The sequence below is a fragment of the Festucalex cinctus genome, chromosome 9 (assembly GCF_051991245.1).
Source record: "Festucalex cinctus isolate MCC-2025b chromosome 9, RoL_Fcin_1.0, whole genome shotgun sequence".
Classification (NCBI taxonomy): domain Eukaryota; kingdom Metazoa; phylum Chordata; class Actinopteri; order Syngnathiformes; family Syngnathidae; genus Festucalex; species Festucalex cinctus.
In genome coordinates this window covers 7,381,372-7,406,622 of record NC_135419.1, presented here as the reverse complement: position 1 = coordinate 7,406,622, position 25,251 = coordinate 7,381,372, and the positions used below count along the sequence as shown (strand labels likewise).

Sequence of the window (25,251 nt, the reverse complement as noted above, 5' to 3'; positions counted from 1 at the left end):
ATAGTTATATATAATTAGTATATTGCTATTTATAAATATGATGTAAGTATGTTATACCCGCGACCCTTGTGAGGAAGAAGCGGTCAAGAAAATGGATGGAAGTATATTATAATACATTAAAATATTAACATACTGTATACACATTTATTCACTGTAATGTTAAATATTTAATTAAAGACGCATTTCCATCTTTTTTATTTGTATTTAGTGTTAATTGAATTAAAGACAAACAGTTGCTATGCATTCAGAGCTGTCAATAAAAATATGCATTACTATATTTGATATTTTTAAAAATATTAAAATGCATGATGATGTTGTTTTTTTAGATATTACATTAACATCCATCTGCTGAGTAGCATCATCGTAGGGTATATAGGGACGTCAAATATCACGTTTATATTAACCTATAATGTGCATATATACGGTATGTATATTTACTTATTTCAGTACTTAATACAAACGAATCTGTTTTATACAAAAAAAATTATATTTGTATTTCATTATATTTTTTTTATATATAAAAGTAAAAAGAATAGGCCTATAAATTGTAAATCCATGCTGTAAAAAGATATGCAGTGTAATTGACAGAGTGTTGTATTTGAGGGGCATAATGGGTGTGTGCAGTGTGTGACGTCATTGTGCTGTAGGAGCGCTGCTGAGTGGCTCGAACCGGTTCTCGCTGTCCACCAATGACAGCGAGAGTTGTACAAAGAGATCTCATCGCCTCGCAGCTTCATCGCACTTGCCTTCACACTGTAGAGCTTCAGCAGGGGGAGGGCTTTATGCGCACAAAGCATGCCTACCTCTTCTATCACTAATAGATGCGAGGAGGTTTTTTCGCTGGATTACAGACATGCTATTTTAACGTCATCTGTAGAGGATTTTGAATTGGGTTGACTGGATTTTTTTTCACTGGAATAATGTGGCACAAATTGCCCGCCTGGTATTTGCTTTGGTGGTGTCATCATTTCTCTCTTTTGTGGAGCACAATAGACGGACAGACCCGCTACAGCATCCCGGAGGAATTAAAACGGGGCTCGGTGGTGGGAAATCTCGCAAAGGATTTGGCTTTGGTCGTTTCTGAACTGCATCGACGGAAACTGCGGATAACGTCGGAGGCTGGTAAGCAGTATTTCAATGTGGACCTCGGGAAAGGAGACCTGCTGGTGACTGATCGAATAGACAGAGAGGAGCTGTGTGGACAAAGAGCGGCATGTCTGTTGCCCCTTGAGCTGGTTATAGACAATCCCTTGCAGCTGCATAGGGTTGAGATTGATATATTGGACACTAATGATAACTCGCCTAGTTTTTTTACAAAGGAAAAAATAATAAAAATAGCAGAGCTTGTTAATGCAGGCGCACGCTTTCCTTTAGAAAGTGCACAAGATCCTGATGTCGGCACCAATTCTGTCCGCTCCTACATAATCAGCAAAAATGACAATTTTAAATTAGCTGTCAAAACCCACAAGGATGGAAGGAAAATCCCCGAACTGGTTCTTGAAAAGCCCCTCGATCGAGAAAAGACGCCTGTTCACCATCTCATCCTCACGGCTGTGGATGGTGGCGACCCGGTCCGGTCCGGGACGTCCGAAATTACAATAACAGTTCTTGACAATAACGACAATGCTCCCCAATTTGAGAGGCAGCTTTATGAGGCGAATGTCAGCGAGAAGGCGAGTCCAGGCGCGCAAATTTTGCAAGTGAAAGCGACGGATGCAGATGAGGGACTAAACGGTGAAATTGAATATAGTTTTGCAGAGCAAACGTCACAAGAGATTTTATCATTATTTAACATTGAAGCTGCAACTGGCGATATTACAGTCAAAGGAGATTTAGACCACGAAACGAGCTCATTTCACAGGTTTGACATTACAGCAAAAGACAAAGGAAATCCAAAAATGGAGGGGCACAGTGGCGTCGAAATAAAAATAATTGATGTTAATGATAATGCTCCTGAAATAATTGTGACGTCACTAACGAGTCCGGTGCCGGAGGATTCAGTCATGGGAACAGTTATTGCTCTCATAAGTACACGAGACCCCGATTCGAAAGACAACGGCAAAGTCACTTTGCAGCTGCCACCTGAATCTCCTTTTAAGTTGAATCCGTCTATCTCGAACCACTACTCATTAGTGACAAATGGGCCGCTTGATCGGGAAAGAAATGACCAATATAGCGTTGAGATTAGTGCCACTGATTGTGGCAAACCTCCACTATCGAGTGCAAAAATAATTGTAGTTAAACTTTTAGATGTAAATGACAACCCACCAGTTTTCTCCCAGCCTAAATACACTATTTTTGTCAAGGAAAATAGCCCTCCAGGCCATATTTTATGTTCGGTGTCTGCAAGTGACCTGGATGCCGGCGAAAACGCCAAAGTGTCTTATTCCATCGTGGACTCTAAAGTGCACGACGTGTCCGTGTCGTCGTACGTTTACGTGAACTCCGAGAACGGCAGCATCTACAGCATGCACTCGTTTGACTACGAGAAAGTCAAAGTGTTCGAGGTTCGGGTCGAGGCCAAGGACCAGGGCTCTCCGTCCCTCAGCAGCAACGCCAGCGTCCATGTTTTCATCCTGGACCAGAACGACAACGCCCCCGCTGTCATCTACCCCTCCCCCCACGCCGCCTCCCACCTGAGGGTGCCCCGCTCGGCCAAGGCGGGCCACCTGCTCACCAAGGTGACGGCCGTGGACGCCGACTCGGGCCACAACGCGTGGATCTCGTACAAAGTGGCGGAGGCCACGGACGCCTCTCTGTTCACGCTCAATTTGTACACAGGGGAGGTGAGGACTAAACGCGCCGTGTCCGAGCACGACGACTCCTCTCAGAGGCTGATCGTAGAGGTCAAGGACGACGGGGAACCGGTCCAGTCGGCCACCGTCACGCTGTCCATCCTGCTGGAGGACGGCGTGACTGTGAGCGAGCCCGTGTTGGAGCTGAGACACAAGGCGTCCGAGGCCGGCAAGAAAGGCGGCAGAATCACGCTTTATTTGATTGTGGCTCTGGCCTCGGTGTCCGTGCTGTCTCTGCTCACTTTGCTCATCTTGGCCGTCAAATGCATGAGGAGCAGCACGAGCGGCGCCACTTGCTGCGTCAGACGGACACACTGCCACGAGGACAAGAAGCCCAACAGAAATCTGCACATTCAGCTCAACACCGATGGACCCATCAAGTACGTGGAGGTTCTGGGAGGTGACGTCATGTCTCAGAGTCACTCCTTCAGGTCGTGCATGTCTCCCATGTCAGAGTACAGTGATTTCACTTTGGTCAAGCCCAGCAGCACCACTGACTTTAAGGAGGTCATCAGTGTCCTGGATGCCTCTTTACCCGACAGCACTTGGACCTTTGAGAGCCAGCAGGTGAGCACGTGCATAATTATTTTATTTTTGAATGAAAAAGAAATTAATCCACGTGGCAACAAGTGTTTCTTCGGGACTTTTTTTTTTTTTTTTAAACTGATGTCATTCAGAAAGATTCCATAATCAGTTACGCGAGTCAAGGACTTTATTCAAAACACCTGATGGAATTGTTTTGAGTATTTTATTGTGCAGGTTACCAAGGAGCTTTATAGGCCCTGCTTCGGTTTGTTGTTTCGTTCTTGTATTTAGTATAGGCCGATCACCTGCATGGGTTGGGTACATGCAGTAACCGATTATATTCAAAGAATATTTTCGAGGAAAACCCAGCCGTTTTGGACTGGAAAAGTCTCTTAACATAATACACGTAGGCTACATATTTGTTGGTTTATGTCATGTGTATTTATATATTAATGTGCATAATCTGTAAAAAGTGGGGGGAAAGTTACATCATTCAACTTTAAAAAGATAACGAAATTGTGAATACAGGGTGATTATTATTATTATTATTATTATTATTATTATTATTGCCTTTAGCAGTTATGAAAATGGATATACTAACTGTATTATTATTATTATTATTTTACCCTTTGCGGTTATGACAATTGATATACTTTATTATTATTATTATTATTATTATTATCATCATTTTACCCTTTGCGGTTATGAAAATTGATATATTTTATTATTATTATTATTATTATTATTATTATTGCCTTTAGCAGTTATGAAAATGGATATACTAACTGTATTATTATTATTATTACTATTTTACCCTTTGCGGTTATTAAAATTGATATACTTTAGTATTATTATTATTATTATTATTATTTATGCTTTGTAGCAAATGGGTTTTCATTGAAAAAAAAAATCATCTTAATATCGCAATTCAACATGTCAATCTTATCAGTATCATATACGGCTTGAATATTATTTTACTTGAGCATATTTGGGATCTAATGTAGGCCTATTGCTCTCTTGTGTTGCGGATCTGAATGAAAGTTATTGTCCTTCAAGATATTAGGATGGAAAGTGATTTGTCGCTCAGTTGTTGGATATAAACGTGTTCTTTTTTTTAAATGTTGAAACATTTGGGTGCTGTTAAAGTCGGCTTCTCATATGTGCCTGCACGTTGGATGGATTTTAAGGAGAGAAGCTGCAGCCTCGCTCTCATTGGTTGACACGTCTGCTACTGTGGTCCAATAGGATTCACAAGTGTACAAAGCAATCTAGTCCCCGCCCCAAATGCAGCTCCATCTCTGTTGTAACTCAAACAGAAAGAGGAGAGGGAGCCAGAGTGACTGACTGTGCGGGTGTGTGCGCAACGGGCACATTTTTTATTTTATTTTATTTGCAGTCGTTAATATAAAGCCATGTTCCGTGATTGGGGACCATGGTTTAATTGTTTCTTACTTGAAATGGGGACTACTTTTCATGCAATGTCGGGAATATTTGCGTTATAACGGAGCAAGGATGACAAAGACAATAGGATGTCGGGACTGGCGATGGCAGGCTCTTTTGTGGCATTTTCTATTGGTGTGGACTACAGTGGACGCTCAGACTCGTTACAGCATCCCAGAGGAGCTCAAGCAAGGTTCCGTGGTGGGAAATTTGGCCAAGGATCTTTCTTTGGGGCTTTCTGAGATTTTTGAGCGCAAGCTGCGTGTCGCCTCTGAGGCTGGTAAGCAGTATTTCAGCGTGGATGCGGGGAAGGGCGAGCTGCTGGTCAACGACAGGATAGACAGAGAGGCTTTATGCGGACAAAGCGCCAGCTGTGTGCTCCCCCTGCAGGTCGTCATCGAAGACCCATTGCAGCTTTTCCGTGTGGAGGTAGAAATACAGGACATAAACGATAACGCGCCCCGGTTCCCCTCGAATGACGTCATAATGGAAATAGCAGAATCAACGGTAGTGGGTGTCCGTTTTCCGGTAGAAAGTGCGGTTGATCCAGACGTCGGAGCTAATTCGCTCAAGTCGTACACCCTCAGTAAAGATGAGTGTTTTAATATTCGACTCAAGGAGGTTGCCGGTGGGAGGAAAGTCCCCGAGTTGGTGTTAGTGAAACCTTTAGATAGAGAGAAAAAGTCTGCTCATCAGCTTTTACTCACAGCTTTAGATGGAGGCAGTCCTGTGAGATCAGGGACATCACAAATAACAATTAAAATTCTTGACATTAATGATAATGTTCCTATATTTGAGAAAACGTTATATAAAGTGTCTGTCCTTGAAAATCTTGAAAGAGGTGCGACAATCGTGCAAACAAAAGCCACAGACATGGATGAGGGACAAAATGGAGAAATAGAATATTTTTTTGGTGCTCATACACCAGAGAGCATCCTCTCTGTGTTTACTATTGATAATATGACTGGCATGATACTTTTAAAAGGAATATTGGATTTTGAGACAGCTGCAAATTATGAACTAGACATAAGTGCAAAGGATAAAGGTAATCCTAGAATGGAGGGCCATTGTATTGTCCATGTTGAGATTCTAGATATAAATGACAATGCTCCAGAAATAATACTCACCTCTAATTCAAAGCCAGTTCGTGAGGATTCTCCAAATGGTACTGTGGTAGCTTTGCTCAGTGCCAGAGACCTTGACACTGGGGAGAATGGTAAAGTAACATTACACCTCCCCCAGAAATATCCATTTGCCCTCAAACCATCTTTTGCTCATAATTATGCGCTGGTTACCAGTGGTGCTTTAGACCGAGAGAGTGTGTCTGAATATAAAATTGAGATAACAGCGACTGATGCAGGTTCTCCTCCCCTCTCTAGTAAGAAAATGATAGCTGTCAGCATCACTGATGTTAATGACAACCCTCCTGTATTCTCTCAGAGCTCGTATAATGTTTATTTGAAAGAGAACGGAGTAGCAGGCTCTATACTGTACTCGGTGTCTGCAAGTGACTTGGATGCCGGCGAAAACGCCAAAGTGTCTTATTCCATCGTGGACTCTAAAGCGCACGACGTGTCCGTGTCGTCGTACGTTTACGTGAACTCCGAGAACGGCAGCATCTACAGCATGCACTCGTTTGACTACGAGAAAGTCAAAGTGTTCGAGGTTCGGGTCGAGGCCAAGGACCAGGGCTCTCCGTCCCTCAGCAGCAACGCCAGCGTCCATGTTTTCATCCTGGACCAGAACGACAACGCCCCCGCTGTCATCTACCCCTCCCCCCACGCCGCCTCCCACCTGAGGGTGCCCCGCTCGGCCAAGGCGGGCCACCTGCTCACCAAGGTGACGGCCGTGGACGCCGACTCGGGCCACAACGCGTGGATCTCGTACAAAGTGGCGGAGGCCACGGACGCCTCTCTGTTCACGCTCAATTTGTACACAGGGGAGGTGAGGACTAAACGCGCCGTGTCCGAGCACGACGACTCCTCTCAGAGGCTGATCGTAGAGGTCAAGGACGACGGGGAACCGGTCCAGTCGGCCACCGTCACGCTGTCCATCCTGCTGGAGGACGGCGTGACTGTGAGCGAGCCCGTGTTGGAGCTGAGACACAAGGCGTCCGAGGCCGGCAAGAAAGGCGGCAGAATCACGCTTTATTTGATTGTGGCTCTGGCCTCGGTGTCCGTGCTGTCTCTGCTCACTTTGCTCATCTTGGCCGTCAAATGCATGAGGAGCAGCACGAGCGGCGCCACTTGCTGCGTCAGACGGACACACTGCCACGAGGACAAGAAGCCCAACAGAAATCTGCACATTCAGCTCAACACCGATGGACCCATCAAGTACGTGGAGGTTCTGGGAGGTGACGTCATGTCTCAGAGTCACTCCTTCAGGTCGTGCATGTCTCCCATGTCAGACTACAGTGATTTCACTTTGGTCAAGCCCAGCAGCACTACTGACTTTAAGGAAGTCATCAGCGTCCTGGATGCCTCTTTACCCGACAGCACTTGGACCTTTGAGAGCCAGCAGGTGAGCGATAATTTTGTTTGCACATGAGGACATGTTGCAGCACTCCACTTGTTTGCCATTTGCACTTGCTTTACATTTTCTTGTTCCACAAGTGATCCATCCTTTCAGTTTCTGCCTATTTGATCTTGAAGGAAACAAATTCTCCCTCTCAGCATGTAGAGTTTTTACATGTTCAAATACGGTAATTTTGCAATAGGTTTTGGTTCTTGTTTGTGGAAACGGTCGTCATATTCATTGATTAACTCACATAACTCACAATTCAGCACCAGAACAGTGGACAGTTACTTTTAAAGAGGTTTGACTCCAAGAAACAAGCCGTGTGCAGTTTTATTTGTAATCCAGTTTTTTTTATTATTAGTTTCTTAGATCTACAAGTGTAAGAAACATATTTGATGTTTGATTCAATCGGATCACTTTATTTTATTTCATGCACCGGTGCAAATGTCACATTCTTATAGAAACAAGCAGTTTGGGGATTCACAACAATATGACGAAATATGCTGGTACCGCTTGATCCGTAAAAAAGAAAAAAAAAAAGTGTTTAGTTGACAAACGAAAAAATGTTTATAGGTATATTTGTATTTTTTTAAAACAAAAATATTTTAATAAGAAATGTGAACGCACAACTACACAAAACATTTCACAATTTTTCCAAATACGTGTGATAACTTAGGCAGCCCCCCTCCCAATATGCAACCCTGAATACAATCTCAAGCGGTATAGAAAGTGGATGGCTGGACTACATAAATTCGCATAGCTGGCAAAGCAGCCGATGCAAAGCTATATCAACTGGCATCAAAACAGTCAAATTGCAAGTATAGCTAAATGTGAAAAAGTTTTAAATGTGTCGAACTAGGATCTTGTTAATCATGTATTTCATCTCTACACACATTTTATATTGCTGATGTTGTGCTTAAAATAACAATACAGAACATCCATTATGTATCAAAGAAAGTCCATGCCTGACTATATTAACGCAAACAGTATAAGCATTTGCCGGTTTAAAACAAAGAACTGTGTCTGTTATTTTTTCCTTCAGTTATTACGTTTTCAACACAACAGCAAATCAGCACCTGAGCATGGACAGCGACTTAAAAAAAATCGAACGCACCTTTGTTGCTTTAGAATCAACAAGGTAACTCAACAAGCCAATAATAGATTATTATTTCTACATACCTAGATTTTTATTATGTTTAGATGTCATTAAAAAAAATGTCTCTGTCAGTTAATACGTGGATGGTTCTTAAATCACTGGTTATGTGCAATGAAGCAACAACAGTGTTGGATTTCTGAGTAATGTGTCATACATTTTATTATGCATGCTTGTCTCATATTTAGCGTACGATGTTTGTGTATTCAACAGCTTTTAAATAAGCTATTTTTTTAACCTAACTAGAAAAATAAGCAAAATGTCTGTATATTTTAATTGCACACAAAGAGCAAATTAAGGATTGTGGCGTGGGTGGGTGAGGCGTTTGCTCCAAGAGCTGTGACTTTAAGAATGAGTGTGGATCAGCTTTCTTCGCATTGGCTGGTGGAAGTACAACAGTGAACCAATCGGAATGAAGACTGTACAAAACAATCTCGTCCCTACCCCCAGCCAGCTCCATCTCACACGTAGAAAGCACTGAGCTGCAGCGCATAGACAGAAGGGGATCAGCGGGTTTTTTCTAAATATTAAAGCGTGCTAAATTCCGTACTTTTACTCAGATGGCTTGAGATGTTTGTTGTGGAAATATCCCCCGTTTGTATGGATGGAGCAATTGCCTTGAAGAGGATGTTAAAGAGGATGTTTGCGTTATAACGGAGCAAGGATGACAAAGACAATAGGATGTCGGGACTGGCGATGGCAGGCTCTTTTGTGGCATTTTCTATTGATGTGGACTACAGTGGACGCTCAGACTCGTTACAGCATCCCAGAGGAGCTCAAGCAAGGTTCCGTGGTGGGAAATGTGGCCAAAGATCTGTCTTTGGGGCTTTCTGAGATTTTTGAGCGCAAGCTGCGTGTCGCCTCTGAGGCTGGTAAGCAGTATTTCAGCGTGGATGCGGGGAAGGGCGAGCTGCTGGTCAACGACAGAATAGACAGAGAGGCTTTATGCGGACAAAGCGCTAGCTGCGTGCTCCCCCTGCAGGTCGTCGTCGAAAATCCATTACAATTGCATCGAATTGAGGTGGAAATAAAAGACGTCAATGACAATTCTCCTAGTTTTCTCAAAAGTGAACATGTAATAGAAATAGCTGAATCCACCGTTGTTGGTGTAAATTTTCCCCTGCAGAGTGCAGAGGATCCTGATGTTGGGAGTAATACAGTAAAAGCATATACACTCAGCAAAGACGAATGTTTTACATTAAAAATGAGAGACATTGACAATGGAAGAAAAATGCCTGAATTGGTGTTAAATAAATCATTAGATCGTGAGAAAAAAGCTGTTCATAATTTAATTCTTACAGCTAGTGATGGTGGCAATCCTGTTAAATCAGGAACTTCAAAAATTAGAATACAAGTTCTTGATGTTAATGACAATGTTCCTTCGTTTGAGAATAAATTATATAAAATAGCTGTTGAAGAAAACAGCCCAAATGGCTCATTTGTCATAACAACAAAGGCAACAGACATAGACGACGGTCCAAATGGTGAAATTGAGTACTCTCTGGGCATACACACACCACCGTCAGTGCTGGCGTTGTTTCATATCGACCCCGTTAGTGGAGATATATTATTAAAAAATAATTTGGACCGTGAAAAACAGTCCTCTTATCGAATTGACATTAGTGCAAAAGATAAAGGCTTCCCCACAATGGAAGGCCGCTGCAGCGTGCAAATTGATGTTTTAGATGTAAATGATAATGCACCAGAAATTTTGTTAACTTCTAAACCTAGTTCAGTACCAGAGGACTCTGCAATTGGAACAGTTGTAGCTTTGCTGAGTGTACGTGACCCTGACTCAGGTAAAAATGGTGAAGTGACTTTGCATCTTCTCAAAGGCTCCCCTTTCACTCTTAAACCATCCTTTTCGAATAATTATGCGCTGGTCACCAATGGTGCTTTAGACCGTGAAAGTGTATCAGTGTATAAAATTGAGATAACAGCTACTGATGCAGGCTCGCCTCCTCTCTCTAGTAAGAAAATGGTACCTGTCAGCATCACTGATGTTAATGACAACCCTCCTGTATTCTCTCAGAGCTCGTATAATGTTTATTTGAAAGAGAACGGAGTAGCAGGCTCTATACTGTACTCGGTGTCTGCAAGTGACTTGGATGCCGGCGAAAACGCCAAAGTGTCTTATTCCATCGTGGACTCTAAAGCGCACGACGTGTCCGTGTCGTCGTACGTTTACGTGAACTCCGAGAACGGCAGCATCTACAGCATGCACTCGTTTGACTACGAGAAAGTCAAAGTGTTCGAGGTTCGGGTCGAGGCCAAGGACCAGGGCTCTCCGTCCCTCAGCAGCAACGCCAGCGTCCATGTTTTCATCCTGGACCAGAACGACAACGCCCCCGCTGTCATCTACCCCTCCCCCCACGCCGCCTCCCACCTGAGGGTGCCCCGCTCGGCCAAGGCGGGCCACCTGCTCACCAAGGTGACGGCCGTGGACGCCGACTCGGGCCACAACGCGTGGATCTCGTACAAAGTGGCGGAGGCCACGGACGCCTCTCTGTTCACGCTCAATTTGTACACAGGGGAGGTGAGGACTAAACGCGCCGTGTCCGAGCACGACGACTCCTCTCAGAGGCTGATCGTAGAGGTCAAGGACGACGGGGAACCGGTCCAGTCGGCCACCGTCACGCTGTCCATCCTGCTGGAGGACGGCGTGACTGTGAGCGAGCCCGTGTTGGAGCTGAGACACAAGGCGTCCGAGGCCGGCAAGAAAGGCGGCAGAATCACGCTTTATTTGATTGTGGCTCTGGCCTCGGTGTCCGTGCTGTCTCTGCTCACTTTGCTCATCTTGGCCGTCAAATGCATGAGGAGCAGCACGAGCGGCGCCACTTGCTGCGTCAGACGGACACACTGCCACGAGGACAAGAAGCCCAACAGAAATCTGCACATTCAGCTCAACACCGATGGACCCATCAAGTACGTGGAGGTTCTGGGAGGTGACGTCATGTCTCAGAGTCACTCCTTCAGGTCGTGCATGTCTCCCATGTCAGAGTACAGTGATTTCACTTTGGTCAAGCCCAGCAGCACCACTGACTTTAAGGAGGTCATCAGTGTCCTGGATGCCTCTTTACCCGACAGCACTTGGACCTTTGAGAGCCAGCAGGTGAGCGCTACTTTTGTATGCACTGAGGACATGTTGCAGCACTCCACCTCCTCGCCATTTACATATTTGCACTGTTTTTGTTCAACTAGTGATCCATTCTTTAACTCACTGCTTATTTGATCATACAGTATCTCTTAGTGTTCGGCATGTGCATAAATATCTTTATAACGTAGTTTTTGCAATTACGTTCTTGTTTGATTGTGGAAATGTGAGTGTGGTACATTCAATAATTGGAGTGCTTACCATGAAACAATTCACAACCATCACCGCAAGTGATTTTACTGCAACAAACAAGACGTGGAGAGTTTTGTTCATACATAGTAATTCTTCTTAGTTTATTTTGTGTTTCTTACATCCCAACATTATAATTCAATAAGATCACTTAAAGGTGCGGATGCTACTGCACTTGATGTTTTTGTGACAAAGCAGACAGAAAACGATTGGTTGATTTTTGTTTAAAGTATGAAAAGAAATATTTGAAGTAGATTTTTTTTGTGTGTGTATGTAAACACGCAACAAAACAACTCGCACAATGCATATGTTATTGAATTATTGCTGAATCTGTGTGGTCACTTAGCCAGCCCCACACATGCACACAATAAGCATTAACCCCAATTACAATCTTAAGCAATCCTGTGGAACATATATGTTAGAAAAGATCAATTTGTGTAGCTAGTGAAATAGCAAGTGCATAGCATTAGCATCTTAACTGCATCACACGCTAAATATAATTATTTAAGAAGACAAAAAAAAAAAAAAGCTAAAAAAAAAAACACCAGTTCCTCGAAAGAGGATCTTGTTAATCACGTACGTCATTTCTTTACGCACATGAAAAATAATGAAGTTATCAAATTGATTATGGACAAAATGTTAACATTTTACTGCTGAAAATGGCTCATTGAGTCAAGTATCCCTTTAATTATATACTTGAGTTGAGTTATGGCCACTTCAATATAAACGCAAATCAGCACCTTGAGAGTGGACAGCGACTTTAACAAATCAAACGCTGAGACAAGCGCACCATGTCTAGAATCAACATAATAATTTCACCTTACTATTTTATATTAATAGAAAATTGCGATTCGTTATTGTTTAAGTTGTATTTTCAATTAGGCTTCCACTTATTGTCATCAGAACAGTTTTAAGACTGGCTCACAGAGCAGCAATTCAGTGGGATGTGGAGATGTAGGCCGACAATGCAACAAAACAGTGTTGGAATTATGACGACATGCATTATTGATGTTACTGCATGCCACGATTTGTGTCACATGTTACACATATTTTTGTGTAGACGAGGCTGTTTAGGCGGGTGTCAAATATTTGTTTTATTTTACCTAACAAAAAATAATTGATACATAGATTCACTTACTGTAATAGCGCTCAAGCAGCAATTTAAGGCTGATGGGACGGGAAGCTGTGGCTTTAAGAGAGTATGTAGATCAGCTTGCTCCTCATTGGCTGGCTGAAGTGCAAGCCGTGAACCAATAGGATTGAAGACTGTACAAAGCAATCTCGTCCCTGCCCCCCACGCAGCTTCGTCTCACAAGTAGAATGCGGCTGAGCTGCGGCGCAGACAGAAAGGAATCCGCTCGATTTTCTCAACATTGAAATTAATTTTATTTAGTAGGTCTGCCCAGATGGCTTGAGATGTTTCTCTGGAAATATCCCCCATTTATATGGATTGACCAGTTGCGTTGAAGAGGATGTGCTGATGAGGATGTTTGCGTTTTAACGGAGCAAGGATGACAAAGACAATAGGATGTCGGGACTGGCGATGGCAGGCTCTTTTGTGGCATTTTCTATTGATGTGGACTACAGTGGATGCGCAGACTCGTTACAGCATCCCAGAGGAGCTCAAACGGGGTTCCGTGGTGGGAAATTTGGCCAAGGATCTTTCTTTGGGGCTTTCTGAGATTTTTGAGCGCAAGCTGCGTGTCGCCTCTGAGGCTGGTAAGCAGTATTTCAGCGTGGATGCGGGGAAGGGCGAGCTGCTGGTCAACGACAGGATAGACAGAGAGGCTTTATGCGGACAAAGCGCCAGCTGTGTGCTCCCCCTGCAGGTTGTTGTAGAAAATCCGTTGCAATTGCATCGAATTGAGGTGGAAATCAGAGACATTAACGACAATTTCCCTCGTTTCCCCACGCAGGAAATTAACCTTAAAATACCAGAATCCGTTTTGGTTGGGAAACGTTTTCCTTTGGAGAGTGGAGAGGACGCTGATGTTGGTGGCAATGCTTTGAAAACATACACTCTAAGTCAAAATGGGTATTTTTCTTTAAAGTTTAAAAACGAAAAGAATGGTTTGACTGTCCCAGAATTGGTGTTAGAAAAATCATTGGACAGAGAACAAATGTCCATTCATAATTTGCTGCTAACAGCACTGGATGGGGGGAACCCTGTTAAATCTGGAACGTGTAAAATTATAATTGACGTGCTTGATGCTAATGACAATTTTCCTGTGTTTGACGAAAAAGAGTACAAAGTAGCTTTAAGGGAAAATAGCACAAAAGGAACTTTAGTACTGAGATTAAAAGCTACAGATATTGATCAGGGTGTTAATAGTGAAATCAAATATTATTTTGGAGCCCGCACTTCAGAAGCTGTTTTATCAACATTTGAAATTAATGAACAAACTGGACAAATTGTTTTAAAGGGGGAGTTAGACTATGAGGTTTCCCCATCTTATCTAATTGATATAACTGCAAAAGACAATGGTGCACCTGAAATGGAAGGTCACTGTCGCGTTCAGCTTAATATAGAAGACATAAATGACAATGCTCCAGAAATTGTTCTGACTTCCAAACCCAGTCCTGTACGAGAAGATGCGCCATCTGGCACAGTGGTGGCTTTGATTAGTGTCAAAGATATAGACTCAGGTAATAATAGCAAAGTAACACTTCAACTACAAAAAGGCTTCCCTTTTACACTTAAGCCATCTTTTTCTAATAATTATGCGCTGGTCACCAATGGTGCGTTAGACCGCGAGAGTGTGTCTGAATATAATATTGAAATAACAGCCACTGATTTAGGATCTCCTCCTCTCTCTAGTAAGAAAATGATAGCTGTCAGCATCACTGATGTTAATGACAACCCTCCTATATTCTCTCAGAGTTCGTATAATGTTTATTTGAAAGAGAACGGAGTAGCAGGCTCTATACTGTACTCGGTGTCTGCAAGTGACTTGGATGCCGGCGAAAACGCCAAAGTGTCTTATTCCATCGTGGACTCTAAAGTGCACGACGTGTCCGTGTCGTCGTACGTTTACATGAACTCCGAGAACGGCAGCATCTACAGCATGCACTCGTTCGACTACGAGAAAGTCAAAGTGTTCGAGGTTCGGGTCGAGGCCAAGGACCAGGGCTCTCCGTCCCTCAGCAGCAACGCCAGCGTCCATGTTTTCATCCTGGACCAGAACGACAACGCCCCCGCTGTCATCTACCCCTCCCCCCACGCCGCCTCCCACCTGAGGGTGCCCCGCTCGGCCAAGGCGGGCCACCTGCTCACCAAGGTGACGGCCGTGGACGCCGACTCGGGCCACAACGCGTGGATCTCGTACAAAGTGGCGGAGGCCACGGACGCCTCTCTGTTCACGCTCAATTTGTACACAGGGGAGGTGAGGACTAAACGCGCCGTGTCCGAGCACGACGACTCCTCTCAGAGGCTGATCGTAGAGGTCAAGGACGACGGGGAACCGGTCCAGTCGGCCACCGTCACGCTGTCCATCCTGCTGGAGGACGGCGTGACTGTGAGCGAGCCCGTGTTGGAGCTGAGACACAAGGCGTCCGAGGCCGGCAAGAAAGGCGGCAGAATCACGCTTTATTTGATTGTGGCTCTGGCCTCGGTGTCCGTGCTGTCTCTGCTCACTTTGCTCATCTTGGCCGTCAAATGCATGAGGAGCAGCACGAGCGGCGCCACTTGCTGCGTCAGACGGACACACTGCCACGAGGACAAGAAGCCCAACAGAAATCTGCACATTCAGCTCAACACCGATGGACCCATCAAGTACGTGGAGGTTCTGGGAGGTGACGTCATGTCTCAGAGTCACTCCTTCAGGTCGTGCATGTCTCCCATGTCAGAGTACAGTGATTTCACTTTGGTCAAGCCCAGCAGCACCACTGACTTTAAGGAGGTCATCAGTGTCCTGGATGCCTCTTTACCCGACAGCACCTGGACCTTTGAGAGCCAGCAGGTGAGCTCTACTTTTGTTTGCACGCGTGGACAACTTGTGTAACTGACTACACGTCATGCACACTTTGTCACAATTTTTATTCATTTGTTAGTTGTCCATTTTCACTTCTCCATAGATGGCAGGGTGTTGATTTATTTGCATTGTTTCCAATTGTGCTTCTTGGTTATAATGGTGAAGAAGTTACACTCCTTAGATAGAAACATTTCAGAGCAATGATAGCAAACAGTGGCTTTGGATTGAGGTGTAGCAAAATGATAATGTAATAACTTCAATGAGCGTGGAAGCTGCAGCTTGTTTCCATTTTTCGTCCAAAAACCTTTTTGTCATATTTCATTAAGACTTGACAGTACAGTATACTGTGGGGGGAAATCTGCTGCATCTGGCCCCATTTTGTGCCATTAATTTGATATAGTTGAAACCACCACACCTGAGGAAAAACAGCCAATCAGCGATAGATGCTGTGACTTGCAGGTATTTGCCATTCATTTGCATTCAAGTCTGCATACACACGCAAATGATTGACACCTCATCAGTCATCTCTGATTGTTTTTTTTGTTTTGTTTTTCAGGTGTGGCGGTTTATTTTTTATATCAAATTAGAGACAAAGGCTGACAAAGGCCAGAGATGGCTTCTTTTTTTTTTTCTCCATATGGGGCATAATCACTGCTGTAACCAACATGATGAAAAATGTTATTTTTGTTTATTTTTTGTTTTGCATATGGTCCCCTTGGTGTGGCCTGAGATGAGAATTATGCTCTAATTGTTATCACATGAATCGGTAGCATTTTGCGACTAAATGTAAGTTTTGCCATTATGGTCTGCTATTGGCCGAGACGTAAATATAACTCATATTGCACACAAAGAAACTAACTCACTACCGTGATGCCTGATAATGCAACTACAGTTATGGCACATATTATTGCAATTTAATAAAATTTCCTCTCGGAAGATTTTGTATTTAAATTTAGTTGCATTCAGCTCCTCCATCATGAAAACAATAAAATAACAGTGTACAACTTTAAAATGCACCTGAACATAGTGTTGGGTTTAAAACTTGTAGCTTTCCTAATGTCCTTTCCTAAATGTTAGATATGGCCTTAAAACAGATTTGAGTTATATTATATTTGTTTCAGCTTAACCAGTAGGCAGACATCGGGTTGGTGCTTTATTCATTTCCATTTTAATAATACATTTTTTTATAATTGCATTTCGCAAAGTAAAATTCCGTAATCTGTGTTTAGCCTACTGTAAGTGTGTCACAAGAATTCAGCACCATGTGAGTGGTCAGCGACGTTAGCCTCTGGTGTTCCTTCTGTCATGGCTGTGGTCGCTGTTTTGGAATATGATTTGAGGGGGGAGTGGACGTATTTTCGTGCTTACATGTACAGATCTCGAACGAATATTTTCTGCATTCATTTTTGTATTGCACATTGAATAGACTCTTTGTCTGAAATATGCGAGTTAGATTGTGTTTTAACGACGCTTATTATGTTGAGGACGTTTCTATTTTAAAGTTTCACATCTCCACCGGGTAGTAGTAGTCAAAACCGGCATTTCCAGTCATTAATGGGGTAGTATCGCCACCTACTGGTCTAAAGTGAGACTGAATGAAACTCTTTTTGAAAGTTTAAACACCTTGAGTCACCAATCGATAAAACCAACAGTTTATATTTGGACAGTGCTGAAGATCACTTACAAAAAAAAACATGATTCTTATAACTACCAAAAAATAAAAAAAATAATTAAATAAAAAACAAGATATGGGTGCTTGCATAGAGGTAACGGCACTGTCACTTTAAGAGACTATGAAGATCAGCTGGCTTCTCATTGGCTCGTGGAAGTGCAAGCAGTGAACCAATAGGAATGAAGACTGTACAAAGCAATCTCGTCCCTGCCCCCACGCAGCTTCATCTCACTAACACGTAGAATGCACTGAGCTGCGGCACAGGCAGAAAGAAATCGGCTCGGATTTTTATTTTTTAACATTCAAACGAATTTAATTGAGTATATTTGTGCTCACATGGCTTGATGGGTTTACTGTGGAAATATCCCCCATATGGATGGACCTATATGAAGAGTTTGATGATGAGGATGTTTGCGTTATAACGGAGCAAGGATGACAAAGACAATAGGATGTCGGGACTGGCTTTTGTGGCATTTTCTATTGATGTGGACTACAGTGGATGCTCAGACTCGTTACAGCATCCCAGAGGAGCTTAAAAAGGGTTCCGTGGTGGGAAATGTGGCCAAAGATCTGTCTTTGGGGCTTTCTGAGATTTTTGAGCGCAAGCTGCGTGTCGCCTCTGAGGCTGGTAAGCAGTATTTCAGCGTGGATGCGGGGAAGGGCGAGCTGCTGGTCAACGACAGGATAGACAGAGAGGCTTTATGCGGACAAAGCGCCACCTGCGTGCTGCCTTTGCAAGTAGTGGTTGAAAAACCTTTAAATTTGCATCGAATTGAAGTAGACATTAAAGATATAAATGATAATTCACCTCAGTTTCATACAAATGAACTCTCTTTAAAAATAGCGGAATCAGCCGCAGTGGGGACGCGTTTCCTTTTGGAAAGTGCTGAGGATTCAGATGTTGGAAGTAATTCGGTAAAAACTTACACTTTGGCTAAAAATGACTGTTTCACGTTGAAAATGAAGGAGGTTGAGGATGGTAAATTAGTCCCCGAGTTAGTGTTAGAAAAACCACTGGATCGAGAGAGAAAATCTTCTCATCAGCTCCTACTGACTGCTTTAGACGGAGGGAATCCAGTCATGTCTGGCACTGCACAAATTACTGTTACAGTGCTCGACAACAATGACAATTTCCCCATTTTTGACAAAAATGTATATAAAGCGTCCTTACCAGAAAATGTGTCAAAAGATACATTTATACTTAAATTGACAGCGACTGATGCAGACGAGGGACAAAACGGGGAGGTAGAATATTTTTTTAGCACACGCACACCTGATTCTGTGGTGTCTATGTTTCAAATAAATTCACAAACGGGCGAAATATTTTTAAAGGGAGACTTGGATTATGAAAAAGCTGCATCTTACAAAATTGAAGTGACTGCTAAAGATAAAGGGATGCCTGAAATGGAGAGTCACTGTCGGGTGCAGATTGATGTTATTGATGTTAATGATAATGCTCCTGAAATTATCCTCACCTCGGAACCGCAGCCGGTCCGGGAAGATGCACCGAGTGGATCTGTGGTGGCTCTGCTTACATCACGTGATGCAGACTCTGGTAATAATAGCAAAGTTACACTGCAGTTACCAAAAGGCTCCCCTTTTATTCTGAAACCGTCTTTTTCTAATAATTATGCGCTGGTCACTAGTGGTGCTTTAGACCGCGAGAGTATATCTGAGTATAATATTGAGATAACAGCCACTGATGCAGGCTCTCCTCCTCTCTCTAGTAAGAAAATGGTAGCAGTCAGCATCATTGATGTTAATGACAACCCTCCTGTATTCTCTCAGAGTTCGTATAATGTTTATTTGAAAGAGAACGGAGTAGCAGGCTCTATACTGTACTCGGTGTCAGCAAGTGACTTGGATGCCGGCGAAAACGCCAAAGTGTCTTATTCCATCGTGGACTCTAAAGTACACGACGTGTCGGTGTCGTCGTACGTTTACATGAACTCGGAGAACGGCAGCATCTACAGCATGCACTCGTTTGACTACGAGAAAGTCAAAGTGTTCGAGGTTCGGGTCGAGGCCAAGGACCAGGGCTCTCCGTCCCTCAGCAGCAACGCCAGCGTCCATGTTTTCATCCTGGACCAGAACGACAACGCCCCCGCTGTCATCTACCCCTCCCCCCACGCCGCCTCCCACCTGAGGGTGCCCCGCTCGGCCAAGGCGGGCCACCTGCTCACCAAGGTGACGGCCGTGGACGCCGACTCGGGCCACAACGCGTGGATCTCGTACAAAGTGGCGGAGGCCACGGACGCCTCTCTGTTCACGCTCAATTTGTACACAGGGGAGGTGAGGACTAAACGCGCCGTGTCCGAGCACGACGACTCCTCTCAGAGGCTGATCGTAGAGGTCAAGGACGACGGGGAACCGGTCCAGTCGGCCACCGTCACGCTGTCCATCCTGCTGGAGGACGGCGTGACTGTGAGCGAGCCCGTGTTGGAGCTGAGACACAAGGCGTCCGAGGCCGGCAAGAAAGGCGGCAGAATCACGCTTTATTTGATTGTGGCTCTGGCCTCGGTGTCCGTGCTGTCTCTGCTCACTTTGCTCATCTTGGCCGTCAAATGCATGAGGAGCAGCACGAGCGGCGCCACTTGCTGCGTCAGACGGACACACTGCCACGAGGACAAGAAGCCCAACAGAAATCTGCACATTCAGCTCAACACCGATGGACCCATCAAGTACGTGGAGGTTCTGGGAGGTGACGTCATGTCTCAGAGTCACTCCTTCAGGTCGTGCATGTCTCCCATGTCAGAGTACAGTGATTTCACTTTGGTCAAGCCCAGCAGCACCACTGACTTTAAGGAGGTCATCAGCGTCCTGGATGCCTCGTTACCCGACAGCACTTGGACCTTTGAGAGCCAGCAGGTGAGCTCTACTTTTGTTTGCACTCAAGTACAAAATGCAACTCTGATTCCTCCTCATGCACCTCAACCGTGATTTCTTCTTCTAGTCGCTCATGCTCATTTGATCTTATATGAGCACATTCTGTTTTAGAGCACTCAGGTCCCTACTTTTAACCTTAGTTTTGCAATTGCAAGAGCTGCATTCTTGTTTGAGTAAAGAAATGTCAATCTGATGCATTTGGCATGCTGAAACAATTCAGCACCACGGACAGTGACTTTTAGAGCGCATGCGTTTATTGTGACAAAGAACTTGAGTTGTGTTCGAACAAATCCTTCAGTTATTTTTATACTGGTTAGTTTCTTGCATTCTAACATTTCTTTTGATACGATTTGATCACATGGGCTGTCTACTTTTTTTTCTTCGTAAACTGGTGGCATCAGAGAACATTTATTGTCTTTATTTAAACTATGAATAGATAATTTAAGTAAAAGTGTGAAGCACGCAATAACATCTCAACATTGTAAGCTCACGTTGGCTCAAATATAAATTGCATAATTAATGTCAGTTAACTTCGGTTTAGGCTTTTTTTCTTCAAAAAATGCATTTGCCTTAAATACAATCAATATGGTTAATACCATAGCTGTGAAATAGGGTAGGCCCATGCATTGGCTAAATTAGAATCACCTTTGGCAGCTATTTTTTAAAAACACTAAAGTTTCCACAGGTTGCAAGTTTGTGTTAAAGTACTAAGAGACCGCAAATGTCTCTCCAACAAAATGTCTCGATGCAACAACGTGATAATCAATTATTTCCGTTCTAATTTTGTATTACTGGTGTTTGGGATTATGTCATAAAAGACGTTCTGACTCAAAGGACCCCATGAGGACCTATTGTCACAGAAAGTGCTTGAGTAAATTAAAAACTAACCCCAAAACAATCACTTGAAATTTAGGCGTATCATAGTGTTAAAACAAAGAACTGCCTTATGGTCTTCTTCTAAAATCAGCACCACGAGAATGTGGACAGCGACTTAAAGTCGAATTACTAAATGTGCAATGTTCTACTTTAACTTATTTTTGTACAATTAGAACAACGTACTGCATAATTTGCCTCTATGAAGAGTTTAATTTTATTCTAAAACTTTGCTTTTGTTAGTCCTTGCCAATTAGATCAATCTCAAATAATTATTTATTATTATTATTATTGTTATTGTTATTGTTATTGTTGTTATTATTATTATTGTTATTATTATTATTATTATTGTTATTTAAACAATTAAAAGGCTTATTCTTGTCATGGTAGCTTTTTTGAGTGAGCAAGTCGTGTTATCACACGGGGACTTGTTTGAGACACAGAAACAATTCAGCACCAGGGAAGGAGAGCATAAGCAACAAAAATAAATTATTGCCAACGTGATTGTTATGCATGTAAAATTGAAACTGTCTCATATTTAATGAATGGAAGTTGAAAAAATTGTCGGATATTATTTTTTCATTTAACTTAACATATTTAGGTGACACCATTGTCAGTGTTGCATTATAGGGACGGAAAGAGCTGTGACTTTAAGAGCTTATGGAGATCAGCTTTATTCTCATTGGCTGGTGGAAGTACAGGCTGTGAACCAATAGAATCGAAGACTGTACAAAGCAATCTAGTCCCAGCCCCCACGCAGCTCACACGGACAGGCAGAATGCGCTGCAGCACAGACAGAAAGGAATCAGCTGGTATTTTTTTTAACATCGAAATTAATTCAATTTAGGAGTTCAGATGGCTTGAAATATTTACAGTGGATATACCCCCCTTTGTATGGATGTAAAAATCGCCGTGAAGGGAATGTTGATGAGGATGTTTGCGTTGTAACGGAGCAAGGATGACAAAGACAATAGGATGTCGGGACTGGCGATGGCAGGCTCTTTTGTGGCATTTTCTTTTGTGGACTACAGTGGATGCTCAGACTCGTTACAGCATCCCAGAGGAGCTTAAAAAAGGTTCCGTGGTGGGAAATGTGGCCAAAGATCTGTCTTTGGGGCTTTCTGAGATTTTTGAGCGCAAGCTGCGTGTCGCCTCTGAGGCTGGTAAGCAGTATTTCAGCGTGGATGCGGGGAAGGGCGAGCTGCTGGTCAACGACAGGATAGACAGAGAGGCTTTATGCGGACAAAGCGCCACCTGCGTGCTGCCTCTGCAAGTGGTGGTGGAAAAACCTTTGCGGTCGCATCGAATTGAAGTAGAAATTAAGGACATGAATGACAATTCACCTCGTTTTCCAACGCAAGAAATTAATATTAAAATACCAGAATCCGTTGCAGTGGGTACACGTTTTCCTTTAGAAAATGCAGAGGACCCTGATGCCGGTGGCAATTCTTTGAAAAGCTACACTCTAATGAAAAACGATTATTTTTCTTTGAAATTTAAAAATGAAAAGAATGGCCCGAGTGCCCCGGAATTGGTATTAGAAAAATCACTGGACAGGGAAAATATGTCCATTCATCAGCTGATATTAACAGCACTGGATGGAGGAAACCCTGTAAAATCGGGAACATGTAAAATTATAATTGATGTGCTTGATAATAATGACAATGTCCCTATATTTGATGAAAAAGAGTACAAAGTTTCCCTTAAGGAAAATTGCACAAAGGGAACATTTGTAATGAGAGTAAAAGCTACAGATATTGACCAAGGTGTTAACAGTGAAATTAAGTATTATTTTGGTTCTCGAACTCCTGAAGCTGTTTTAGCCACATTTGAAATTGATGAACAAACTGGACAAATTGTTTTAAAAGGGGAGCTAGACTACGAGGCTTTCCCATCTTATCTAATTGATATAACTGCAAAAGACAAAGGTGTGCCTGAAATGGAGGGCCATTGTCGCCTGCAGCTTCATATAGAAGATATAAATGATAATGCTCCCGAAATTGTTTTGACTTCTAAACCCAGTCCTGTTCAAGAAGATGCTCCACCAGGCACCGTGGTGGCTTTGATTAGTGTCAAAGACGTTGACTCGGGTAATAATAGCAAAGTTACACTGCAGCTACCTAATGGCTCACCTTTTTCACTGAAGCCATCTTTCTCCAAAAATTATGAACTTGTCACAAGTGGTGCTTTAGACCGCGAGAGTATATCTAAGTATAATATTGAAATAACAGCCACTGATTCAGGCTCTCCTCCTCTCTCTAGTAAGAAAATGATAGCAGTCAGCATCACTGATGTTAATGACAACCCTCCTGTATTCTCTCAGAGCTCGTATAATGTTTATTTGAAAGAGAACGGAGTAGCAGGCTCTATACTGTACTCGGTGTCTGCAAGTGACCTGGATGCCGGCGAAAACGCCAAAGTGTCTTATTCCATCGTGGACTCTAAAGCGCACGACGTGTCCGTGTCGTCGTACGTTTACGTGAACTCCGAGAACGGCAGCATCTACAGCATGCACTCGTTTGACTACGAGAAAGTCAAAGTGTTCGAGGTTCGGGTCGAGGCCAAGGACCAGGGCTCTCCGTCCCTCAGCAGCAACGCCAGCGTCCATGTTTTCATCCTGGACCAGAACGACAACGCCCCCGCTGTCATCTACCCCTCCCCCCACGCCGCCTCCCACCTGAGGGTGCCCCGCTCGGCCAAGGCGGGCCACCTGCTCACCAAGGTGACGGCCGTGGACGCCGACTCGGGCCACAACGCGTGGATCTCGTACAAAGTGGCGGAGGCCACGGACGCCTCTCTGTTCACGCTCAATTTGTACACAGGGGAGGTGAGGACTAAACGCGCCGTGTCCGAGCACGACGACTCCTCTCAGAGGCTGATCGTAGAGGTCAAGGACGACGGGGAACCGGTCCAGTCGGCCACCGTCACGCTGTCCATCCTGCTGGAGGACGGCGTGACTGTGAGCGAGCCCGTGTTGGAGCTGAGACACAAGGCGTCCGAGGCCGGCAAGAAAGGCGGCAGAATCACGCTTTATTTGATTGTGGCTCTGGCCTCGGTGTCCGTGCTGTCTCTGCTCACTTTGCTCATCTTGGCCGTCAAATGCATGAGGAGCAGCACGAGCGGCGCCACTTGCTGCGTCAGACGGACACACTGCCACGAGGACAAGAAGCCCAACAGAAATCTGCACATTCAGCTCAACACCGATGGACCCATCAAGTACGTGGAGGTTCTGGGAGGTGACGTCATGTCTCAGAGTCACTCCTTCAGGTCGTGCATGTCTCCCATGTCAGAGTACAGTGATTTCACTTTGGTCAAGCCCAGCAGCACCACTGACTTTAAGGAGGTCATCAGCGTCCTGGATGCCTCTTTACCCGACAGCACTTGGACCTTTGAGAGCCAGCAGGTGAGCAGGATCATGCAAGAAATTTATTAATTTTAAGTTAACACACACTGGACAAAAGCCAGAACAGAAAAACCACATCATTTGTTTAGTCTTTAGATATATTTTAACGTGTGCTTTCATATAACTAAACGTTGTGTTAAAAAAAATTAAAAAAATAATCATGCTTGACAAACATGGAAACGTCTTGGTCATTTCAGGCTGAGTGTTTCAGCTCCCCGGCAATGGACAGCGACACTGTCCAGTGCCAATAATACTGACCGCTTGCAAACTGGAGAAACTTCCTTAAATGAATTTCGTTATAATAACTTGAAATGCTGAAGTTTACAAGAGTAATATTCATTTCTTTACATAATGAAATTAATCTCATGATATCCATATATGACAAAGGCTGCATGGTCACTTATATTATTTTTTTTCCCGCCCACCACCAAACGTGACAATAATAATAATAATGATAATAATAATGATAATAATAATGATGATAATAATAACAATAATAATAATAATAAAATAACTTGATATGACGCGTTAATAATCTGGTTTAAAGCACGTGCGGTCTTTCATTCATAATTGATCTTTTAATATTTTCATCCAGCTCATTTAAAAAATAATTAGATTAGCGGGTGTGTATAATATTCAGTTATCTCCATGTTTTTTTTTTTTAAATCAATGG

General features: G+C 43.5%; 1 protein-coding gene and 4 pseudogenes across 46 annotated transcripts in view; all 5 read left to right on the top strand.

The window, feature by feature from the left end:
* The window catches only part of LOC144025487 (protocadherin gamma-A12-like), a 223,696-nt gene that overhangs the window by 179,815 nt on the left and 18,630 nt on the right, over positions 1–25,251 (top strand). For 2 of the 46 annotated variants that reach the window (XM_077531566.1, XM_077531553.1), the window contains exon 1: positions 13,082–15,732. The exons of 42 other annotated variants lie outside the window; for them this stretch is intronic. In XM_077531566.1, the coding sequence (XP_077387692.1) occupies positions 13,285–15,732 (2,448 nt within the window). In that variant the 5' untranslated portion in view covers positions 13,082–13,284. Of the gene's footprint in view, positions 1–13,081; positions 15,733–21,772; positions 24,579–25,251 lie in introns of those variants that run through there. 2 more of the 46 variants (XM_077531555.1, XM_077531570.1) reach the window with 2 other exon arrangements.
* LOC144025493 (protocadherin gamma-C5 pseudogene) lies at positions 752–3,825 on the top strand (annotated as a pseudogene).
* LOC144026228 (protocadherin gamma-C5 pseudogene) lies at positions 4,434–7,307 on the top strand (annotated as a pseudogene).
* On the top strand, positions 8,809–11,662 carry LOC144025618 (protocadherin gamma-C5 pseudogene; annotated as a pseudogene).
* On the top strand, positions 16,841–21,397 carry LOC144025494 (protocadherin gamma-C5 pseudogene; annotated as a pseudogene).